This window comes from Alosa sapidissima, chromosome 8 (genome assembly GCF_018492685.1).
Source record: "Alosa sapidissima isolate fAloSap1 chromosome 8, fAloSap1.pri, whole genome shotgun sequence".
NCBI lineage: Eukaryota > Metazoa > Chordata > Actinopteri > Clupeiformes > Clupeidae > Alosa > Alosa sapidissima.
This window is the reverse complement of record NC_055964.1, coordinates 34,165,363-34,187,381: the sequence shown is the minus strand read 5'-3', so window position 1 is coordinate 34,187,381 and position 22,019 is coordinate 34,165,363. Positions and strand designations below refer to the sequence as shown.

Here is a 22,019-nt window from a genome sequence, read left to right as displayed (position 1 = left end):
TGAATCGAGAGACTTAAACCAGAGGGTGGTGGGCTGGGTTGGAATCATAGAGAATAGATAGTTTATTTTGGGCAGTATTGTCATTTTGATTACTGAGATTCTGCCCATGATGGATAATGGGAGGTTCTTCCAGCGTTGAAGGTCATCATCTATTGAAGTGAGTAGAGGGGAATAATGCTCGGATTCCTGCCCGCGCAGCCTAGAGACCCACTACTTGCCCGATGAGAACTCCTAATCCCTATGGACAATTCATCCCCTACACTGGACTATTTGAATTTAACACTAAATAGGATTCATGCATTATCATACTGAGTATGTAACCATCTAACCACTTTGTCACATATACCTCAGGTGGCTCTAAATACCATGTTCTATTCTCTGTATATAGACCTTACTGTCCTGTAACTGACCACAGGCGGATGGGTCAGGCCCTTGAGTTGTGGATCTGCTTGAGGTTTCATCCTATATGTTTTTCCAATTCTTGGGAGTTTTTCCTCGCCCCTGTTACTCATTGGCTCTGTCTGAATGTTTAACACTCTGTAAAGCGCCATGAGACATGGGTAATGTTTTGATGCTCTATAAGTGAAATTAAGTTGAAATTGAAATTCTAAGAGCACACAGGCAAGCAAATGTTTGGGCACAAGATACAGTGCCTGCTCCAAAGATTCTTGACTCACTATCACTGGGATGGAGGCAAATTGTTGATGGGCAATGGGCTCCTGTTTTGTCAAAACTTCCACCAGCACCAGAGGCTGTTGTGGAGCTTGCCAGCCAATGCAGTAGAAAGTGTTCTTGCAAGAGTAACAACTGACCATTCACACAACTTTGCAGGTGTGAAGGCTCTGAGGAGATGTGCACCAATATTAAAAAGACAGTGACAGTGGTGAGGATAAATACTTGAGTGACAATGACAATGTTTTGTTGAACTCTTCAATAATGAAACAAGATGCAGGTTTTAAAACAATTTTCATTTTTTTCCATTTGTTCTCCAAATTTCTTGGCAAATGATGCAATACATCTTTTGCAAATAGTCTGTATCTCACTTGTCTACCTTATTATGTGTATATTTATCAAAAAATCTATATGAACTGTTCCTAAAATTACACGATTCCCCATACTAATTAGTCATATATATATATATATATATATATATATATATATATATTTAGTAGCCTATAAGGTACAGTATAAGATAATATATGATGCTTAATTGTTTATTTCAAAGTGATACAAATGTTATATCTCTCTCTTCATGAAATAAGTTTCCATTTCAGACAGAATGGAGTTACTACATGTAGCAACTCTGGTATAAGAAACCGTAGCGAAGGCACAGGGAGCTTTATACTGCTGCATCTCCTAGTGGAGTCTGCAGTAGAAGTTGGAGCACTTGGTCAAATAGAGTCAAAGTCAAAGACTTCGCAGTAACATGGTCGTCAGCAGGCAAGAACTCCAAAACAAACACTGTAAATAGCATTCTTAAGACAACACAAAGACTTTAAATATGTTCGAACACAACAAAGGGTGTTGTCTGTACAACACAAAGGGTTTTTGTTTTTTTAAATAAACGACCTGAGTGGCTGGAGTTTGGCTGTCCTGTGTCTGCCGAAGCAAGTGTCAGCAGATCACACCACTTTAGTACATAGAGCTCCTCGGGGACACACACACACTTCTGGGATACACACATTGGAGCGTTTGGCTCTCAGCCCCAGCCTCTGGTCATTACTCACTAGCCAGTTAGAGCTGGGTTAGAGCACTAAGGGAGATAGTCGCCAAGGCAACCTTTGTTATGTCACCCTCCTACTGGAACAGGCTGACCGCCTATCACCCAATTCTGTCACGTGGGACGTGGTGGGACACTTAAGAAACAAGCAAATCTTGGCCAAGTCCGACAAGAGTACAGAGTTCCCCCTAACATATATATGTGTGTGTGTGTATGTGTGTGTGTGCCTCTGTGTGTGTGTGTGTGTGTGTGTGTGTGTGTGTACCTGTGCGTGTGTGTGTGTGTGTGTGTGTGTGTGTGTGTGTGTGTGTGTGTGTGTGTGTGTGTGTGTACCTGTGCGTGTGTGTGTGTGTGTGTGAGTGTAAGAGGGTGTTTCCCTGCTCTGGTAGGCCTAGTTTCGAGTCTGTTAGCTTATTCCGGGACATGCGTGCCATGCGTCCCTCACAGTCCTCAGTCGCTGGGCCTGGACGTTGCCATGGGCTACAGTCGCTGGGTCTGGACGTTGCCGTGGGCTACTACAGCATCTTCCTCATGTCCTGCAGCGCCTCCTCCAGGGACTGGGAGAACCTGGTGGCGTTGGTCTCCTCGCAGCTGTTGAAGGCCGTCACACTGAGGTTGATGTGGCTGGCCATGGGGTTGTAGCACACGCCGTAGCCATCCGGAACGATCGGACCCAGGCACATCAGGCAGTCTGTCTTGGAGCCCACCTGGAATAGACATCACACAGTTACACACACACACACACACAGGAGACATCACACAGTTACACACACAGGAGACATCACACAGTTACACACACACACACACAGGAGACATCACACAGTCACACACACACACACAGGAGACATCACACAGTCACACACTCACAAACACACAGGAGACATCACACACACAGGAGACATCACACACACACACACACACACACAGGAGACATCACACAGTCACACACACACACACACACAGGAGACATCACACACACACAGAAGACATCACACAGGAGACATCACACACACACACACACAGGAGACATCACACAGTCACACACAAGACATCACACAGTCACACACACACACACACACACACACAGTAGACATCACACACTCACACACACACACAGGAGACTAGCACAGTCACACACACACACAGGAGACTAGCAGAGTCACACACACACACACAGGAGACATCACACAGCCTGTCTTAAAGCCCAGTCACACACACACACAGGAGACATCACACAGTTACACACACACACACACAGGAGACATCACACAGTCACACACACACAGGAGACATCACACCATACCTGTCAACACTCCCGTTTTTCCCGGGTTTCTCCCGTATTTCAAGGTCATCTCCCAGCACCCTCCCGTTTTGTTATTTCTCCCGGAAAACTCCCGTAATTTGCATGGCCATCAAACTTCATTTTAAAATCATTGATGCATTCAGGTTGCCAGATTGTTTATTAAATATACCCTACACATACACGATCACTTAGTTTCAATTTCAACCGTTTTGTCATAGGCTAAAACCTGGCAACCCAAAACCCAAATAAGGTGCCAACTGCTCAGCCTGAGTCTCGTCGTAAGCAAGCGGGCTAGATGAATGGCCTACTCCAGAACTAGCTGTTGTGAAATTGTTGGGAATTTAATTGATTAACACATCACATAAACTGTTATTGAGTCTTGTTGATACACTGAACTTGTTTTCTCGGAACCAAATCTGACAGCAAGCAGCTTTGGAGTTTTGGAAGTAGGCTGCAGGCAGGCAGCTGGTGGATACATAACTGGCATGCGTAAGGTAATGGTAATGGTAAAAGCAACGACCCAAATGCAGTGTTGAAACACGTGTATGAAACGTATTAAATATGCAAACACAGATCCGGTATCACTGACCACCCCCCCCCCGAAAAAAAATCTCCCGTTTTTGGAAAGCTAAATGTTGACAGGTATGCATCACACAGTCTGTCTTAAAGGAATTATCCGGAGTAAAATGCACTTTAGATCAATTTACAGATGATTGGGAGGAAATATGTTGAGTTGACATCAAAATCATGTCATTCGGATGTGTTTTGAGAAAGTTCGATTTTACCGTTTTTAGTCAAAACTCGTTAGCCTGGAAGTGACCAGGGCATGTAATTTCGCCGCTACAAAACGCTATTTTTATACCTCTTCTACAGTTCCAAACAACATTACACTTACGTGGTAGTGAGTAGAGGGTCCCTAAAGCCAAACCGAAGTATCCCGAGGTCTTTATGTGGTCGGATAGAGAGTCCAGAATGAATTTCATCAAGCCAGTACCTTTCCGGAAATGTTGCTGCTGCAGCTGCCATCTTTAGGGAAAAGTCCGTAGGAGTCGATTGCCGAGTGTGGAGTAACACCCTCTGGAAATTCACAATTTCGTCGCCGTTTTTAAAAAAAAAAAAAACATAGTCCAGTATTTCTTTCGAAATTGAAATGAAGTTGTATGCAACAGCAAACCCTAGCTTACTAACAGGTTGGAATTTTGAAACAGCGACATCACGTGACATTTCAAAATTCCAACCTGTGTTATGTGGACTCTCTATCCGACCACATAAAGACCTCGGGATACTTCGGTTTGGCTTTAGGGACCCTCTACTCACTACCACGTAAGTGTAATGTTGTTTGGAACTGTAGAAGAGGTATAAAAATAGCGTTTTGTAGCGGCAAAATGACATGCCCGGGTCACTTCCAGGCTAACGAGTTTTGACTAAAAACGGTAACATCGAACTTTCTCAAAACACATCCGAATGACATGATTTTGATGTCAACTCAACGTATGTACTCCCAATCATCCGTAAATTAATCTAAAGTGCATTTTACTCTGGATTATTCCTTTAAGGCCCAGTCACACACACTCAGGAGACTAGCACAGAAGACAATGGAGTGTTCCTGTAATTCAGCCATTACAGGTGGAATAACCACTGGTGATGTGAAACGTTGCGTTAGTAGAACTGAACGTCCTGTGAATGAATAACTAGATGTAATGTGTTACCGCTACCTGTCTTACACATTGGAATCAGTGATATGATTCCAGCTCTTGAATTTCCCCTTGGGGATCAATAAAGTATCTATCTATCAATCTATCTATCTAATTTCGTGGGGCTGAGAAATGTATCTGTATGACATTTCCCCGGTCCAACGTATGGAGTGTGTATGACATTTCCCCGGTCCAACGTATGGAGTGTCAACGTAATTCAGCGATTACAGAAATAACCATTGGTGATGCAAAACGTTAAGCAAAGAAAGTTAAAATAATTTCAACTATTTCATCGGGCGATAAGTGAATCACGTGTGTACAAGTCACGGGCGATAAGTGAATCACATGTACACGTCACGGGCGATAAGTGAATCACATGTGTACACATCACAGGCGATAAGTGAATCACTAGCAATGTGTATGCTGCGTTAGAACCACCTCTGGGAAATGACACGTCACAGCACAGGATGTGTACATGTGACTGTCACCCTCACATCCTGTTTATGGAGCAGAATAAACACATCCTGTTTATGGAGCACAATAAACACATCCTGTTTATGGAGCACAACTCTCCCGCTTGCCTTTCTCAGCTGGTGGCCAGATGTTGACACTAATACTCTCTGGTTATGCTGAAGTTTATAATGATGTTTAAAGAGCCCTTCCATGTCTGAAAACAGCAGACACGATGACACTACTCAGCCGTGGGAGATGAGGGGGAGAAGGGTTGAATTACATGGATACCGTAACCAGTGGAAAGTGAACGAGTCATGGGCCACACACGCACACACACACTCACAGACACGCACACACACACACACTCACAGATACACACACACACACACACACACACAGACACACACAGACACACACACACACGCACACATACATACACACACGCACACTCACAGACACACACACACACACACACACAAACACACACACACATATACACACACACACACACACACATACACACACACGCACACGCACACATACATACACACACGCACACTCACAGACACACACACACACACAAACACACACACATATACACACACACACACATACATACACACACACACACCTGACTGGTATAGAGGTTATAGTGCATAGCCACAGCGTAGGCCGTGTCCATAAAGAGCTCAGGGAGGGAGGTGAGGTCCTCAATGGCTATCATCTTCAGACCCAGCAGGTGCCGGTCAATGGCCTGCCCATGAATAGCCTGCGGGGGGGGGGGGGGGGGAGGAAGAGGGGCAGAGAGAGAGGGAGAGAGAGAAAGAGAGAGAGAGAGAGAGAGAGAGAGAGAGAGAGAGAGAGAGGGGGGAGAGACCCGGTTAAGCAGACTAGTAGAGGTCAGCTAAAACACAGAAACCAAACATAGCTTATGTGTGTGTGTGTGTGTGTGTGTGTGTGTGTGTGTTTGTGGCACATGGCATGGTGACTGATTTTTAACACAAGAGTAGTGGAATGACCAACACTGGTATATCTGACAACGCTTAGAACTAACTTGAACAAAGACTGACCACCCTGTGAGAGGTTTAGATTTGCTCTGATAAAATAGAAATAAAAACATGATCAAAATAAACTGAACATCTTGAAGTGTTTAAATGTAGAATGTTTGAAGTGTTTAATTGTAAAATGGCAGGTCATATGTGACTTGCACTGTGGTGGTGGTCAGTAAGCTACTGCATGTGATCTCACCTGGTCAGCATAAGTTCTGTGGGATTTGATGGCCTTCACCAATAGGGCCACTTTCTCAGAGTTCTGTCAACACACACAACACCAAATACACAAAGTAAATCAGGTGTATCCGAAGACAGGCATCTCTCTCTCTCTCTCACACACACACACACACACACACACACAGAGCCAAAAAACAGAAACATGCACCCACACCCTTACACACATGTCTACACATGACAGACACTTAAGTGAAAGTTGACTGACCTGTTTGGCTGGGTCGTCCATGGCTTTAACAAATGCGAACGAGTCTACGGAGGTGGAGCGGATTGTTTCCGTTCTGCCCAGCTTAAACATCCTCAGGGATGAACTCTCATAGGTGGAGCAGCATTCCTTATACATTCTATAACACAACAAGGTCTTGTGAACATCCTCCTTATATTCTTTAACATAACACAGTGGAGGTGTAAATGTACACATATTCGTACCGCGTTCAATACAGATGTGTTCAATACCAAACTATGCAGTCTTTAACAGTAAACACAAAACACACTTACTCTATCTGACCTGGCTCTCACCTGACATGAGAAGAGCCATCAATACATACAGGACATTAATGTACTCTCAGTGATGACTGATTAAACCTTGAGCCTACTGTAGCAAATCATCAGTTAATCACACTCTAATCTGTAGTAGACGATCAGTAATGGTCAGAACTCTAATCTGTAGTAGACCGTCAGTAATGGTCAGACCTCTAATCTGTAGTAGACGGTCAGTAATGTGTTAGTAATGGTCAGAACTCCAATCTGTAGTAGATGGTCAGTAATGGTCAGAACTCTAATCTGTAGTAGACCGTCAGTAATGGTTAGAACTCTAATCTGTAGTAGACGGTCAGTAATGCTCAGAACTCTAATCTGTAGTAGATGATCAGTAATGGTCAGATCTCTAATCTGTAGTAGATGGTCAGTAATGGTCAGATCTCTAATCTGTAGTATCTGTAGTAGACGATCAGTAATGGTCAGATCTCTAATCTGTAGTAGATGGTCAATAATGGTCAGAACTCTAATCTGTAGAGATCTCTAATCTGTAATAGACGGTCAGTTATGGTCAGATCTCTAATCTGTAGAGATCTCTAATCTGTAATAGACGGTCAGTTATGGTCAGATCTCTAATCTGTAGTAGACGGTCAGTTATGGTCAGAACTCTAATCTGTAGTAGACGGTCAGTAATGATCAGATCTCTAAACTGTAGTACACGGTCAGAAATGGTCAGACCTCTAATCTGTAGAGATCTCTAATCTGTAGTAGACGGTCAGTAATGATCAGATCTCTAATCTGTAGTAGACGGTCAGTTATGGTCAGATCTCTAATCTGTAGTAGATGGTCAGTAGACGGTCAGTAATGGTCAGACCTGTAGTAGGCCAACTGCATGGCCATCTGGATGAAGCCATCTGGACTCATCTTGTTGGCTTTAAGGACTTCTTTCCCAAACTCGGAAAATATAAACGCCCTCACGTCCAGATCATGGACCATGCTGCAGGACAGAAGAGAGGACAGGGGACATAATGAACATCTTCACTGGAGAAGCATTTTACTGGACTCTTTCAGATGACTGAGATTACTGAGCACATTAATGTATTTACATGGTTAATTTAAATAAAAACTATGATGCTATATATTGTTGGTAATGTCAGCAGTTCCATGACAGGTCTGTAATAAATAATGCAAAGGTTAAGGTATTTAGATGGTGCTTTTAGCCGAAGCAAGTTACTGAGAGTTGAAACGGTTGGGTATTGAACCCAGATCTACCCAGGTCTACTGTGTACGAAGCAGCAACCCCACCACGAAGCAGCAACCCCACCACGAAGCAGCGTCCCCACCACGAAGCAGCGACCCCACCACGAAGCAGCGACCCCACCACGAAGCAGCGACCCCACCACGAAGCAGCGACCCCACCACGAAGCAGCGACCCCACCACGAAGCAGCAACCCCACCACGAAGCAGCGACCCCACCATGAAGCAGCGTCCCCACCATGAAGCAGCAACCCCACCATGAAGCAGCAACCCCACCACGAAGCAGCCCCACCATGAAGCAGCAACCCCACCAAACCCTCATACAATCTACACAACAGCAGCAGCGACGACGGTGTTTCCTCTCTCTCCCTCTTAGCCACAGCACCCTGCGGACTCATCAAGTCCTTTTGGGCATAGATATTAGAAACCTAGATACCACATTGGGCTCCAGAACGTAAGTCAATAGTGCCGCCATCTTGGTGGGGGCAACAACCAAGCGGTATATCACTGAAGGCCAATGGAATTACAGGTGTCTCCAAGTGGAAATCAGACAGGTGTCTCTGATAGACAGTGAGCTGTTTGCCCTCAGCAATATGGCAGCCAATATATTGCCATTCTAAACTAAGCCCATGCATTTCTATGGAGGATGCGTTATATTGCCATTCTAAACTAAGCCCATGCATTTCTATGGAGGATGCGTTATATTGCCATTCTAAACTAAGCCCATGCATTTCTATGGAGGATGCTTTATATTGCCATTCTAAACTAAGCCCATGCATTTCTATGGAGGATGCGTTATATTGCCATTCTAAACTAAGCACATGCATTTCTATAGAGGATGCTTTATATTGCCATTCTAAACTAAGCCCATGCATTTCTATGGAGGATGCTTTATATTGCCATTCTAAACTAAGCCCATGCATTTCTATGGAGGATGCGTTATATTGCCATTCTAAACTAAGCCCATACATTTCTATAGAGGATGCTTTGAGTGCTGTGTCTCTGCTTACATGTTCATATTCTGCTTGGCCTTCTCGATGTCCTTCTTGATCTCGGGGGTGATGTTGAAGCGGAGCTTGTGGGGCATCGGCAGCGGGATCATGGGAGTACGGACCATCTGGGTCGGGGACCTCTTCCTGTCACGACACACACACACACACACACACACACACCAATACACACACACACACACAAAGAGAGCACTGCTCAAACATGGTAGATAAATAATAATTTACTACACTGATAGCACATATCTACTCAGACAGACTATAACACTGATCCTTCCATCCAGACAGACTAGCAGACTAATTATAAACTCTGATAACCCTCAAGTACCCTGACACGCTAGCATCCTGGTGACCCTGGGTTGGGTACTTACATATACTCGACCACTGGGTTGGGTAGGTTGGGTACTTACATGTACTCGACCACATAGTCCACCAGATACATGATGGGAGGACCCTCTGTTGGTGCATGCTCATAGACGAGTCCACACGAGCCGTCCTCTCCAATGATGAACTGAGAGGGGAAAACAAACACACATGACCAGCTGCAAACACACATGACCAGCTGCAAACACACATGACCAGCTGCAAACACACATGACAAGCTGCAAACACACATGACCAGCTGCAAACACACATGACAAGCTGCAAACACACATGACCAGCTGCAAACACACATGACCAGCTGCAAACACACATGACCAGCTGCAAACACACATGACCAGCTGCAAACACACATGACAAGCTGCAAACACACATGACAAGCTGCAAGTGGACCAGACTACTCCTCTCATAACTACTCCTCTCATAACTACTCCTCTCATAACTACTCCTCTCATAACTACTCCTCTCATAACTACTCCTCTCATAACTACTCCTCTCATAACTACTCCTCTCATAACTACTCCTCTCACAACACTCCTCTCACAACACTCCTCTCATAACTACTCCTCTCATAACTACTCCTCTCATAACTACTCCTCTCATAACTACTCCTCTCACAACACTCCTCTCATAACACTCCTCTCATAACTACTCCTCTCATAACTACTCCTCTCATAACTACTCCTCTCACAACTACTCCTCTCACAACTACTCCTCTCATAACTACTCCTCTCATAACTACTCCTCTCATAACTACTCCTCTCATAACTACTCCTCTCATAACTACTCCTCTCATAACTACTCCTCTCACAACACTCCTCTCATAACTACTCCTCTCATAACTACTCCTCTCATAACTACTCCTCTCATAACTACTCCTCTCATAACTACTCCTCTCATAACTACTCCTCTCACAACACTCCTCTCATAACTACTCCTCTCATAACTACTCCTCTCATAACTACTCCTCTCATAACTACTCCTCTCATAACACTCCTCTCATAACTACTCCTCTCATAACTACTCCTCTCACAACACTCCTCTCATAACTACTCCTCTCCTCTCATAACTACTCCTCTCATAACTACTCCTCTCATAACTACTCCTCTCATAACTACTCCTCTCATAACTACTCCTCTCACAACACTCCTCTCACAACACTCCTCTCATAACTACTCCTCTCATAACTACTCCTCTCACAACTACTCCTCTCATAACTACTCCTCTCATAACTACTCCTCTCATAACTACTCCTCTCATAACTACTCCTCTCATAACTACTCCTCTCACAACTACTCCTCTCACAACTACTCCTCTCATAACTACTCCTCTCATAACTACTCCTCTCATAACTACTCCTCTCATAACTACTCCTCTCATAACTACTCCTCTCATAACTACTCCTCTCACAACACTCCTCTCATAACTACTCCTCTCATAACTACTCCTCTCATAACTACTCCTCTCATAACTACTCCTCTCATAACTACTCCTCTCATAACTACTCCTCTCACAACACTCCTCTCATAACTACTCCTCTCATAACTACTCCTCTCACAACACTCCTCTCATAACTACTCCTCTCATAACTACTCCTCTCATAACTACTCCTCTCATAACTACTCCTCTCATAACTACTCCTCTCATAACTACTCCTCTCACAACACTCCTCTCATAACTACTCCTCTCCTCTCATAACTACTCCTCTCATAACTACTCCTCTCATAACTACTCCTCTCATAACTACTCCTCTCATAACTACTCCTCTCACAACACTCCTCTCACAACACTCCTCTCATAACTACTCCTCTCATAACTACTCTTCTCATAACTACTCCTCTCCTCTCATAACTACTCCTCTCACAACACTCCTCTCACAACACTCCTCTCATAACTACTCCTCTCATAACTACTCCTCTCATAACTACTCCTCTCCTCTCATAACTACTCCTCTCATAACTACTCCTCTCACAACACTCCTCTCATAACTACTCCTCTCATAACTACTCCTCTCATAACTACTCCTCTCATAACTACTCCTCTCATAACTACTCCTCTCATAACTACTCCTCTCATAACTACTCCTCTCACAACACTCCTCTCACAACACTCCTCTCATAACTACTCCTCTCATAACTACTCCTCTCATAACTACTCCTCTCATAACTACTCCTCTCATAACTACTCCTCTCATAACTACTCCTCTCATAACTACTCCTCTCATAACTACTCCTCTCACAACACTCCTCTCATAACTACTCCTCTCATAACTACTCCTCTCATAACTACTCCTCTCACAACACTCCTCTCATAACTACTCCTCTCCTCTCATAACTACTCCTCTCATAACTACTCCTCTCATAACTACTCCTCTCACAACACTCCTCTCATAACTACTCCTCTCCTCTCATAACTACTCCTCTCATAACTACTCCTCTCATAACTACTCCTCTCATAACTACTCCTCTCATAACTACTCCTCTCACAACACTCCTCTCATAACTACTCCTCTCCTCTCATAACTACTCCTCTCATAACTACTCCTCTCATAACTACTCCTCTCACAACACTCCTCTCATAACTACTCCTCTCCTCTCATAACTACTCCTCTCATAACTACTCCTCTCATAACTACTCCTCTCATAACTACTCCTCTCACAACACTCCTCTCACAACACTCCTCTCATAACTACTCCTCTCATAACTACTCCTCTCATAACTACTCCTCTCATAACTACTCCTCTCATAACTACTCCTCTCATAACACTCCTCTCATAACTACTCCTCTCATAACTACTCCTCTCACAACTACTCCTCTCATAACTACTCCTCTCATAACTACTCCTCTCATAACTACTCCTCTCACAACACTCCTCTCATAACTACTCCTCTCCTCTCATAACTACTCCTCTCATAACTACTCCTCTCATAACTACTCCTCTCATAACTACTCCTCTCATAACTACTCCTCTCACAACACTCCTCTCACAACACTCCTCTCATAACTACTCCTCTCATAACTACTCCTCTCATAACTACTCCTCTCACAACACTCCTCTCATAACTACTCCTCTCATAACTACTCCTCTCATAACTACTCCTCTCATAACTACTCCTCTCATAACTACTCCTCTCATAACTACTCCTCTCATAACTACTCCTCTCACAACACTCCTCTCATAACTACTCCTCTCATAACTACTCCTCTCATAACTACTCCTCTCACAACACTCCTCTCATAACTACTCCTCTCATAACTACTCCTCTCATAACTACTCCTCTCACAACACTCCTCTCATAACTACTCCTCTCATAACTACTCCTCTCATAACTACTCCTCTCACAACACTCCTCTCATAACTACTCCTCTCATAACTACTCCTCTCATAACTACTCCTCTCATAACTACTCCTCTCATAACTACTCCTCTCACAACACTCCTCTCATAACTACTCCTCTCATAACTACTCCTCTCATAACTACTCCTCTCATAACTACTCCTCTTCTCATCCCTTCCACTGCCAACAGTCTGCTGCTGGTCTGGTTGCTTTGTCCTGATTGTGTTCATTAGTCCTAGTTTGATGACCAACTAGCATTCACATTTCATGAAATCAATAAGAGGTGTGGACTGGGAAAGACATTTAGAAACAACAATATGAGTAGAATACAGAAGAGTAGAGTAGAGTACGATACAGTAGAGTAGTGTAGAGATGAGTAGAGTAGAATAGAGTAGAGTAGTGTAGAGATGAGTAGAGTAGAGATGAGTAGAGTAGAGATGAGTAGAGTAGAGAGGAGTAGAGTAGAGATGAGTAGAATACAGGAGAGTAGAATAGAGGAGTGGAGAGTAGAATAGAATAGAGTAGCCAAGACCCCACGCATGTCCCAGGGTTCCCAGTCCACAAAGGGTGGCACTGTGGCGGGCACTGACCTGCAGGGTCTTATCAAACCAGCGGTTGCCACTGTTCCAGCGACTACCCCCGCCGTGCAGCATCTGGGCGGCCACCCGGCTGTAGTACAGCTGGTCAGACACGCTGGGCAGCGGGGCGTCCAGGCACACGGTGAATATGCTCTTCTGGATCGCCCGCACAGACTCTTTATTAGTCTTATCTGGCGCCCCAGAACAAACAGAGAATACATGATTCAAACAAACACAAGGATTGGTGCTGAACCTTGAATATAAGGCCCTTGCCCTAAGCTTGTGTGTATGTTGTCTTCCATGAGATTGTGCATATATTTTACTTTTGATGATCTTGTGCGTATATTCTACCTTTGATGAGGTAATGCATATGTTCTACCTTTGATGAGGTTGTGCATATTTTCTAACTTTGATGATGTTATGTGTATGTTCTACCTTTAATGAGGTTGTGTGTATGTTCTATACCTGTGATGACATTGCTGTGTGTGTTACCTTTGATGAGGTTGTGTGTGTGTGTGTGTTACCTTTGATGAGGTTGCGTGTGTTACCTTTGATAAGGTTGTGTGTGTGTTACCTTTGATGAGGTTGTTGTACTGTAGGCCTTGCCCCAGGTGTTGCGGTGCTGGGAGGTGTGTGTGTGTGTGTGTTACCTTTGATGAGGTTATTGTAGGCCTTGCCCCAGGTGTTGCGGTGCTGCGAGGTGTGTGTGTGTGTGTGTGTGTGTTACCTTTGATGAGATTGCGTGTGTGTTACCTTTGATAAGGTTGTGTGTGTGTTACCTTTGATGAGGTTGTTGTAGGCCTTGCCCCAGGTGTTGCGGTGCTGGGAGGTGTGTGTGTGTGTGTTACCTTTGATGAGGTTGTGTGTGTGTATTACCTTTGATGAGGTTGTTGTAGGCCTTGCCCCAGGTGTTGTGGTGCTGGGAGGTGTGTGTGTGTGTGTTACCTTTGATGAGATTGTGTGTGTGTTACCTTTGATGAGGTTGTTGTAGGCCTTGCCCCAGGTGTTGTGGTGGTGGGAGGTGTGTGTGTGTGTTACCTTTGATAAGGTTGTGTGTGTGTTACTTTTGATAAGGTTGTGTGTGTGTTACTTTTCATAAAGTTGTGTGTGTGTTACCTTTGATGAGGTTGTGTGTGTGTTACCTTTGATAAGGTTGTGTGTGTGTTACTTTTGATAAGGTTGTGTGTGTGTTACTTTTCATAAAGTTGTGTGTGTGTTACCTTTGATGAGGTTGTGTGTGTGTTACCTTTGATGAGGTTGTGTGTGTGTTACTTTTGATGAGGTTGTGTGTGTGTTACCTTTGATGAGGTTGTGTGTGTGTTACCTTTGATGAGGTTGTTGTAGGCCTTGCCCCAGGTGTTGTGATGCTGGGAGGTGTGTGTGTGTGTGTGTGTTACCTTTGATGAGGTTATTGTAGGCCTTGCCCCAGGTGTTGCGGTGCTGGGAGGTGAGGATGCCGATGGGCTCCTTGTTGGTCTGCAGGGACGAGTTCCAGATCTTCTCCAGCTGAATGTACAGCTGATCCACCGTCAGGGGGGTGCCATCACTGTTATACACGTCCAGGATGAAGAACTGCTCCGAGCACACACACACACACACACACACACACACACACACACACACACACACACACACAGGGGAGAGAGAACCGTCAGGGGGGTGCCATCACTGTTATACACGTCCAGGATGAAGAACTGCTCCGAGCACACACACCAGCACCATCAAAACAAACACGGAAAAACTTCAAACAACAAATGCAAAACAACAGTGTACAATAACACAGTGCGAGTGTGTTTCTACACTACTTTAGCATACACAAGAAACAATGTGTGCAATGTGTGCAATGTGTGCAATGTGTTCAGTGTCTGCTGAATCTTCAGTACACAATGGCGCATTTATTTATTTATTATTATTTATTTTTACAATGGAGTATTTTTAACAGGAGCATGCGGTCCATATGGGCATGTGGGGCAGCGAACTACCTGAAGCATCCTCCACAAAAAATAGTTCCTCAGTAAATCATTGCTCCAAGTCTACTTTTAATAATGTGATTGTCACATTAATTATCTATAGTTTCTGTAGGCTTTCCAACTATTTTTGGTCTATTGACATCAACTTTTGGATGATGGTGGCGATTCTCGTTGAGTTTAATCTGTCATGCAATGTTGGGGCAGGGCACCTCGACGATCGCATTCCTCAATAAATTATCGCATAACCCTGGCGGCTTCAATAAGGACTTCAATCCGCGCTAAAAGACGCCTGTATGGTCGTAAAGTAGTCTGCCCCATGGTCATATTCTAGAACTAGCCTACTCAAATTATTCCGCCAGTTATAAATTAGGACTATCGTTTCATTTCAATATGCAGAAATGGCGAGTAGTGTTGCACCTGTTAACCGTGTTGAGTTTCTGTTTAAAAAAACTATTTGAGAGGTTGAAATTAGAAGATACGTTAGCTAACCCTGGTGTCTTCCTTGGTTTAGTAGCTAGCTTCTAGTGGATTTAATAGCATCTTTTGACAGCGCAAAAACGAGAAGGCAATGGTGTTCTACAGCGAGTGGTCAGACAATTATCCATAACACCCAACTGTCTTGAGTTGCAGTTATAAAACCCAACTACTTAAAAATATTAGATAGTTAGCAGGCCAGACAGAACACAAAAAAAAAATAGTTTTGTTTACCCATAGCAACAACGTTGCTATGCTTCGCTGGTTTAACGTGATGAGAACGGTGCAAATTTAACTGATGGGTTACTGATCTACAATTCTGACTGTGACATGATTTAAGCATACCGCAAAGTCCTGTAAAATATGTAATTTTAATGTAGCCCAAAATGATAGGCTATTAAAAAAAGTCAGACTTTCTGCCCTACCAAAATGTATGGTCACCGCACGCTACTGATTTTTAAAGTGTTTATATACTTGTTTTGAGTGTGTGTGTGTGTGTGTGAGAGAGAGAGAGAGGAGGTGTTTATATACTTGTTTTGAGTGTGTGTGTGTGTGTGTGTGTGTGTGTGTGTGTGTGTGAGAGAGAGAGAGAGAGGAGGTGTTTATATACTTGTTTTGTGTGTGTGTGTGTGTGTGTGTGTGTGTGTGTGTGTGTGTGTGTGTGTGTGTGTGTGTGCTCTGCAACACCATGTGCTACCTGAAAGTTGTGCACCACGGTGATGTGAGTGGGCGGAGTCATGCCGATGGCGTAGTTGACGACGGTGTCCCTCTTGGGTCCGGGGATGCGGCAGGACGACAGGACGTGGTAGTACTGATCCATGCACAGCGGCTTCCCGCCCAGGTGCTGCACGGGCAGCGTCTCACTGGACAGAGCAGAGCAGAGCCAATCAGCACGCACCATTACCCAGCCTCTTCCTGCTTCTGAGCGCATGTGGCCAATCAGCACACACCATTACCCAGCATCTTCCTGCTTCTGAGCGCATGTGGCCAATCAGCACTCACCATTACCCAGCCTCTTCCTGCTTCTGAGCGCATGTGGCCAATCAGCACTCACATGTACCCAAGCTCTACATGTTTCTGGGCACATGGCCAATCAGCACACACGTTTCCCCAAGCTCTTCCTGTTTCTGAGCACATGTGGCAAATCAGCATGCACGTTTACCCAACCTCTTCCTGTTTCTAAGCACATGTGGCCAATCCGTACGCACATGTACCCAACCTCTTCCTGTTTCTGAGTGAATATAGCCAATCAGCACTCATGTTTACCCAACCTCTTCCTGTTTCTGAGGTCATGTGGAAAATGAGATCATGAATGCGAGGAGTGAACTTACTTATCTAGAAACTTCTTGAAAGAGAGCACTCCAGCTATCAGCTTAGCTGCAAACCTGTGGGGTACACACAAACACAAAATCAGATTGAGTTCCTCTTAAGAGGTTTTATAAATGTCCTTTGAGTGATTCACACATCGTCTAACCCCCATGAGCAGGGCTTAAAGAAGCACAGCAAACCCTCAGAGGTGGAATGGCATCAGAGCTTTTTGGCCTGGCTTTAGTGCCCTGCCCTGGACACAATGCTCTCAGCTTGGCAGCGGAGACAGCGGTCCTAAAAAAAGCCGTGCAATGCCTGCGCGCAGCTCGGCAATGCGCTCTAAATAGCCCCATGCATGGGGGGGTCACTATGCGCAAAGGTCAGTCTAGCTCTCAAGTCCCCCTCTCGCGATCAAACGGCCCCCACAGAGGGGTTTCTCATACTGCCCCACTTTTCAGTCGGTGTGGAGGAGGAGTGTGTGTGAGTGTGTGTCTGTGTGTGAGTGTGTGTGTGTGTGTGTGTGTGTGTGTGTGTGTGTGTGAGTGTGTGTGTGTGTGTGTGTGCCCTCCCCCTTATCTGTACTGATGGCTACATCAAGGGGCGGCTGAAGGTTTAAACATACTGTACACCATGGTATAGCTGATGGCAGGCTACACACATCTGATTGACTCACCTCATTTGCCCTTGCCGATCCTGGAAGTGCATTCTGGGTAAGACCACACCTGGACTGGTGTACACTGCCACGGGCATGCGTGAGTCCAGGTAGGCCGACTGCATCCACCAATCGGTCAGCTATGTGTGTGAGCAAGAGAAAGACAGGAGCACGTGGGGGTTAACAAACACACACAGGCTCAGCTTCAGTGTGTGTGTGTGTGTGTGTGTGTATGTGTGTGTGTGTGTGTGTGTGTGTGTGGGGAGGGGGGGGGGGGGGTGAAAGGTTTCTGATCACACATGGGAAACCAACCAGTGGATATTTCTCAAACCACTTCCTAGTTCACTCTGGAGATTCCTACAACATGCCATAAAAACTAGGAAGTCTCTCACCACAGCTGCTATCCCATAATGCACCCAGCTGTCTGACTTGGGTGTGTGTATTTCCAGGCATTGACAGTGGGCATATACACACACCCACTCTCTCTCTCTCACACTCACACACACACACACACACACACACACACACACACACACACACACACACACACATACACATACACACACTCACACACACACACACACCCACACACAAACTCACACCCACTCTCTCTCTCTCACAATCACACACACACACACACACACACACACACACACACACACACACACACACACACTCACACACACACACACTCACACACTCTCTCTCTCTCTCTCACTCACACACACACACACACTCACACACACTCTCTCTTTCTCTCACTCACACACACACACACACTCTCTCTCTCTCTCTCACTCACACACACTCACACACACACACAGAGAGGCCTACCCAGTTATCTCTCACTCACACACACTCACACACACACAGAGAGAGGCCTACCCAGTTCTCTCACTCACACACACTCACACACTCTCTCTCTCTCTCTCTCACTCACACACACTCACACACACACAGAGAGAGGCCTACCCAGTTCTCTCTCACTCATACACACTCACACACACACAGAGAGAGGCCTACCCAGATCTCTCACTCACACACACTCACACACTCTCTCTCTCTCTCTCTCACTCACACACACTCACACACACACAGAGAGAGGCCTACCCAGTTCTCTCTCACTCATACACACTCACACACACACAGAGAGAGGCCTACCCAGTTCTCTCTCACTCATACACACTCACACACACACAGAGAGAGGCCTACCCAGATCTCTCTCACTCACACACACTCACACACACACAGAGAGAGGCCTACCCAGTTCTCTCACTCACACACACACTCACACACACACAGAGAGAGGCCTACCCAGTTCTCTGTCTTGCCGGCGCGTCTCTCCAGGCCCTTCTGCAGGCGGTGTCCGACGCCGGACGTGAGGAAGTCGTTGACGAGTTTGCGCGTGTGCTCCATCTCCTCGGGGCAGAGCAGCGGCTCCAGCGCGGCCAGGTAGCGCTCGCACGTCTGCTTCAGCGGCGGCACCGGCAGCCGGGGCAGCCCCTCCTGCTGGACCACCGGCCGCTTCCACTCCGCCACCACCCCCACCGGACGCGCCAGCAGCGCCGGCTTCGCCCGGCCCGCCTGGGTCTGGGGACGAGACGGGGACACGTTACACACACACACACACACACACACACACACACACACACACACACACACACACACACACACCAACCACCTGGGTCTGGGGACGAGACGGGGACACATTACACACACACACACACACACACACACACACACACACACATACCCAAACACCTGGGTCTATGGATGAGACGGGGACACGTCACACACACACACACGCACGCACACACACACACACACACACACACACACACCAACCACCTGGCTCTACGGATGAGATGAGAACATTTTACACACACACACTCAACCAGCCGCCTGGGTCTATGGACGAGACTGGACATGTTACTTACACACACACACACACACACACACACACACACACCAACCACCTGGCTCTACGGATGAGATGAGAACACTTTACACAAACACACACACACAAACACGCATACACACAAACCAGCTGCCTGGGCTTGCGGACAAGACTAGAACACTTTGCACACACAAACCTGTGTTTGTTGCACACACAAACTCACAATAACTCTCATTATCCCTTGGATAAAACCAAACACAGAAATACAATTACATACTTTTTATCTACCACAGCGAAGAACATATGCACGCCCTGACACATGGACAGTATTATTAATAATATTGCAATTGCTACAGCGATCTGGCGTGAGCAACTACTTGTCACAATATAGTGTTGCAGTGTTGCAGCATTAAATCAAAGGTGCTTGATCCTCCCGATTGGGCATATTAAATCTCACAGCCAAGACTCAGCAGGCATGCCATGGCAAGATCACATCGGTAGTGGGCGACACTTAAAGGTGATTTGTGCATAGCTCTTGTCAACACCTCAGACTTGATAGGACCATAAGAATGTAATATCATTATTGTTGCTTACTTATAACATGACATATACATATAGCATGACTAAAGCAGGGTTACGTAATAGCTTATTACACTGGTATAGTTCAGGTAGTCTAACTAACACAAACTCTAACAGCGCACTAATAACCTGACTATAAATCTCCTGGCAGAACAAACACCCAAAGCATGTACTGGCATTTCTCTGATGCAACCTGAAACCATAAACAGATATCAGATGACTGCTTGAGTTTTTGTCAGTCACATGGACGAATTTTGCATTTTGAAAGGGCAACCTAAAAAAGAAGCGAGCCCAGTTAATTTAATCTAAATCACAGGATCAGATCAAGCCCTTCAAACGCGAGTAAAACAGATATTACCCGGCTAGCAGCCTGCTCTACCGCTGACCTATATACATGGGCTTTAATACTAGCTGTTTGTTTGCACGCGTGAAGACATCATGCTCTTGATTTCCTCACACTCTGCTTTCCAAGATAACTCAGCTGCTCTGCAATAACACCGATACTGTAGTTCAATAACCCAGGGGGGTAGTCCCTCGGCTTAACCTCGCTCCGAGAGGGTATTTTACTATTATACATGTCTAATCTGGTTTCGCGTATTTTGGTCAATGAAAATCGAATGAAATAATTTACCCACCATCGTTCTGGCTAGAAGAGTTAGCATGCTTAAGGCAAAAGGCTGCCAGATTGGGTCACAAGAGTAAAATCACCAGCGTTGTCATTCTGTGCGTCCGCGGTCAGTGCGCCACAAGGACGAAGTTTGGATCTTCCCAGACTTCGGGAATATCCGCCTTCCTTCGGGCGACGTCGGCAATGGCAGTCAACTCTCGCGCTAGAGCGCAACCTATAAATAGACTACTCCCAAACCGGACTGGACTGATGAGAGAATAATCTCTTATGGCCTCCCCTTGGTAAACTGACGAGTATACAGGATGTCCTTTCACTCTGCAGCATGTCAATGTTTCCCAAACCATTTAAAAAGCAAGATATAGTAAGGTCTCACAGTTGATTATTAAATTAGATTCAACTTTATTGTCATTGTGCAGAGTACAAGTAGGCCTACAAAGACAACAAAATGCAGTTTGCGTCTAACCAGAAGTGCAAAAAGGCAGAAAAGTGCAATGTGACATACAAAGTACAGAGGTGGTGCATAGACAGGACAAGAAATTGTATGTTGACAAAGACAACAATCCTTTAAAAAAATCCTACATACTGTCAAAGTTTGCTAACATGACTTTTGTGGTATTAGCACTCTATGTTTTTAAAATACATATAACATAAGCATCTAACAGAAAAAAAAGGCTATACAGCTACATGATTAACTTAAAGGATAATATCCGGTGTGATTTTGACCTAAAGTGTGTTGAAACATGATACCAAGTGTGAATGTATGTCTCATAGCTCACCTCAGCTTGTCCCCTGCACTCAGAAATATGGCGCTAGTTAGCCAATGCTACCAACACAGTGTTTCGTTGTGGTGCCTCGGGCATCGGCCTAGCCATGCAAATACTGTAAATCACTGTTTTACACCATTTACGAGGCTAAAGTACTGTAGCTCCATACTTCATTGGTAGACTTCCGAGGGCCTTGACATTTAAAACGAGACATAGAGAACTTTGAAAAAGCACTGGTAGTTTATTTACAAGA

General features: G+C 45.1%; 1 protein-coding gene across 1 annotated transcript; it reads right to left on the bottom strand.

The window, feature by feature from the left end:
- Window positions 1-1,198: 1,198 nt before the first annotated feature.
- On the bottom strand, window positions 1,199-21,179 carry LOC121715032 (carnitine O-acetyltransferase-like). The gene is made up of 14 exons (XM_042100326.1): window positions 21,010-21,179; window positions 19,213-19,488; window positions 17,920-18,038; window positions 17,270-17,323; window positions 16,636-16,801; window positions 14,892-15,066; window positions 13,507-13,685; window positions 9,608-9,708; window positions 9,201-9,326; window positions 7,808-7,930; window positions 6,665-6,800; window positions 6,419-6,481; window positions 5,802-5,939; window positions 1,199-2,427 (listed from the first exon to the last, which is right to left on the bottom strand). Exons 1-14 carry the CDS (start codon window positions 21,034-21,036, stop codon window positions 2,236-2,238), a joined length of 1,875 nt encoding a protein of 624 aa, XP_041956260.1. The 5' UTR covers window positions 21,037-21,179; the 3' UTR covers window positions 1,199-2,235.
- Between the last annotated feature and the right edge of the window lie 840 nt (window positions 21,180-22,019).

Bases quoted from the DNA above. Each gene is read 5' to 3' on its own strand.
- LOC121715032 (XM_042100326.1), bottom strand. From the start codon at position 21,036: ATGCTAACTCTTCTAGCCAGAACGATG. The intron at 18,039-19,212 runs GTAGGCCTCTCT...TCACACACATAG, and splicing joins CCGGCAAGACAGAGAACTGG to CTGACCGATTGGTGGATGCA. The intron at 13,686-14,891 runs GTAACACACACA...CTGGGGCGCCAG, and splicing joins CTACAATAACCTCATCAAAG to ATAAGACTAATAAAGAGTCT.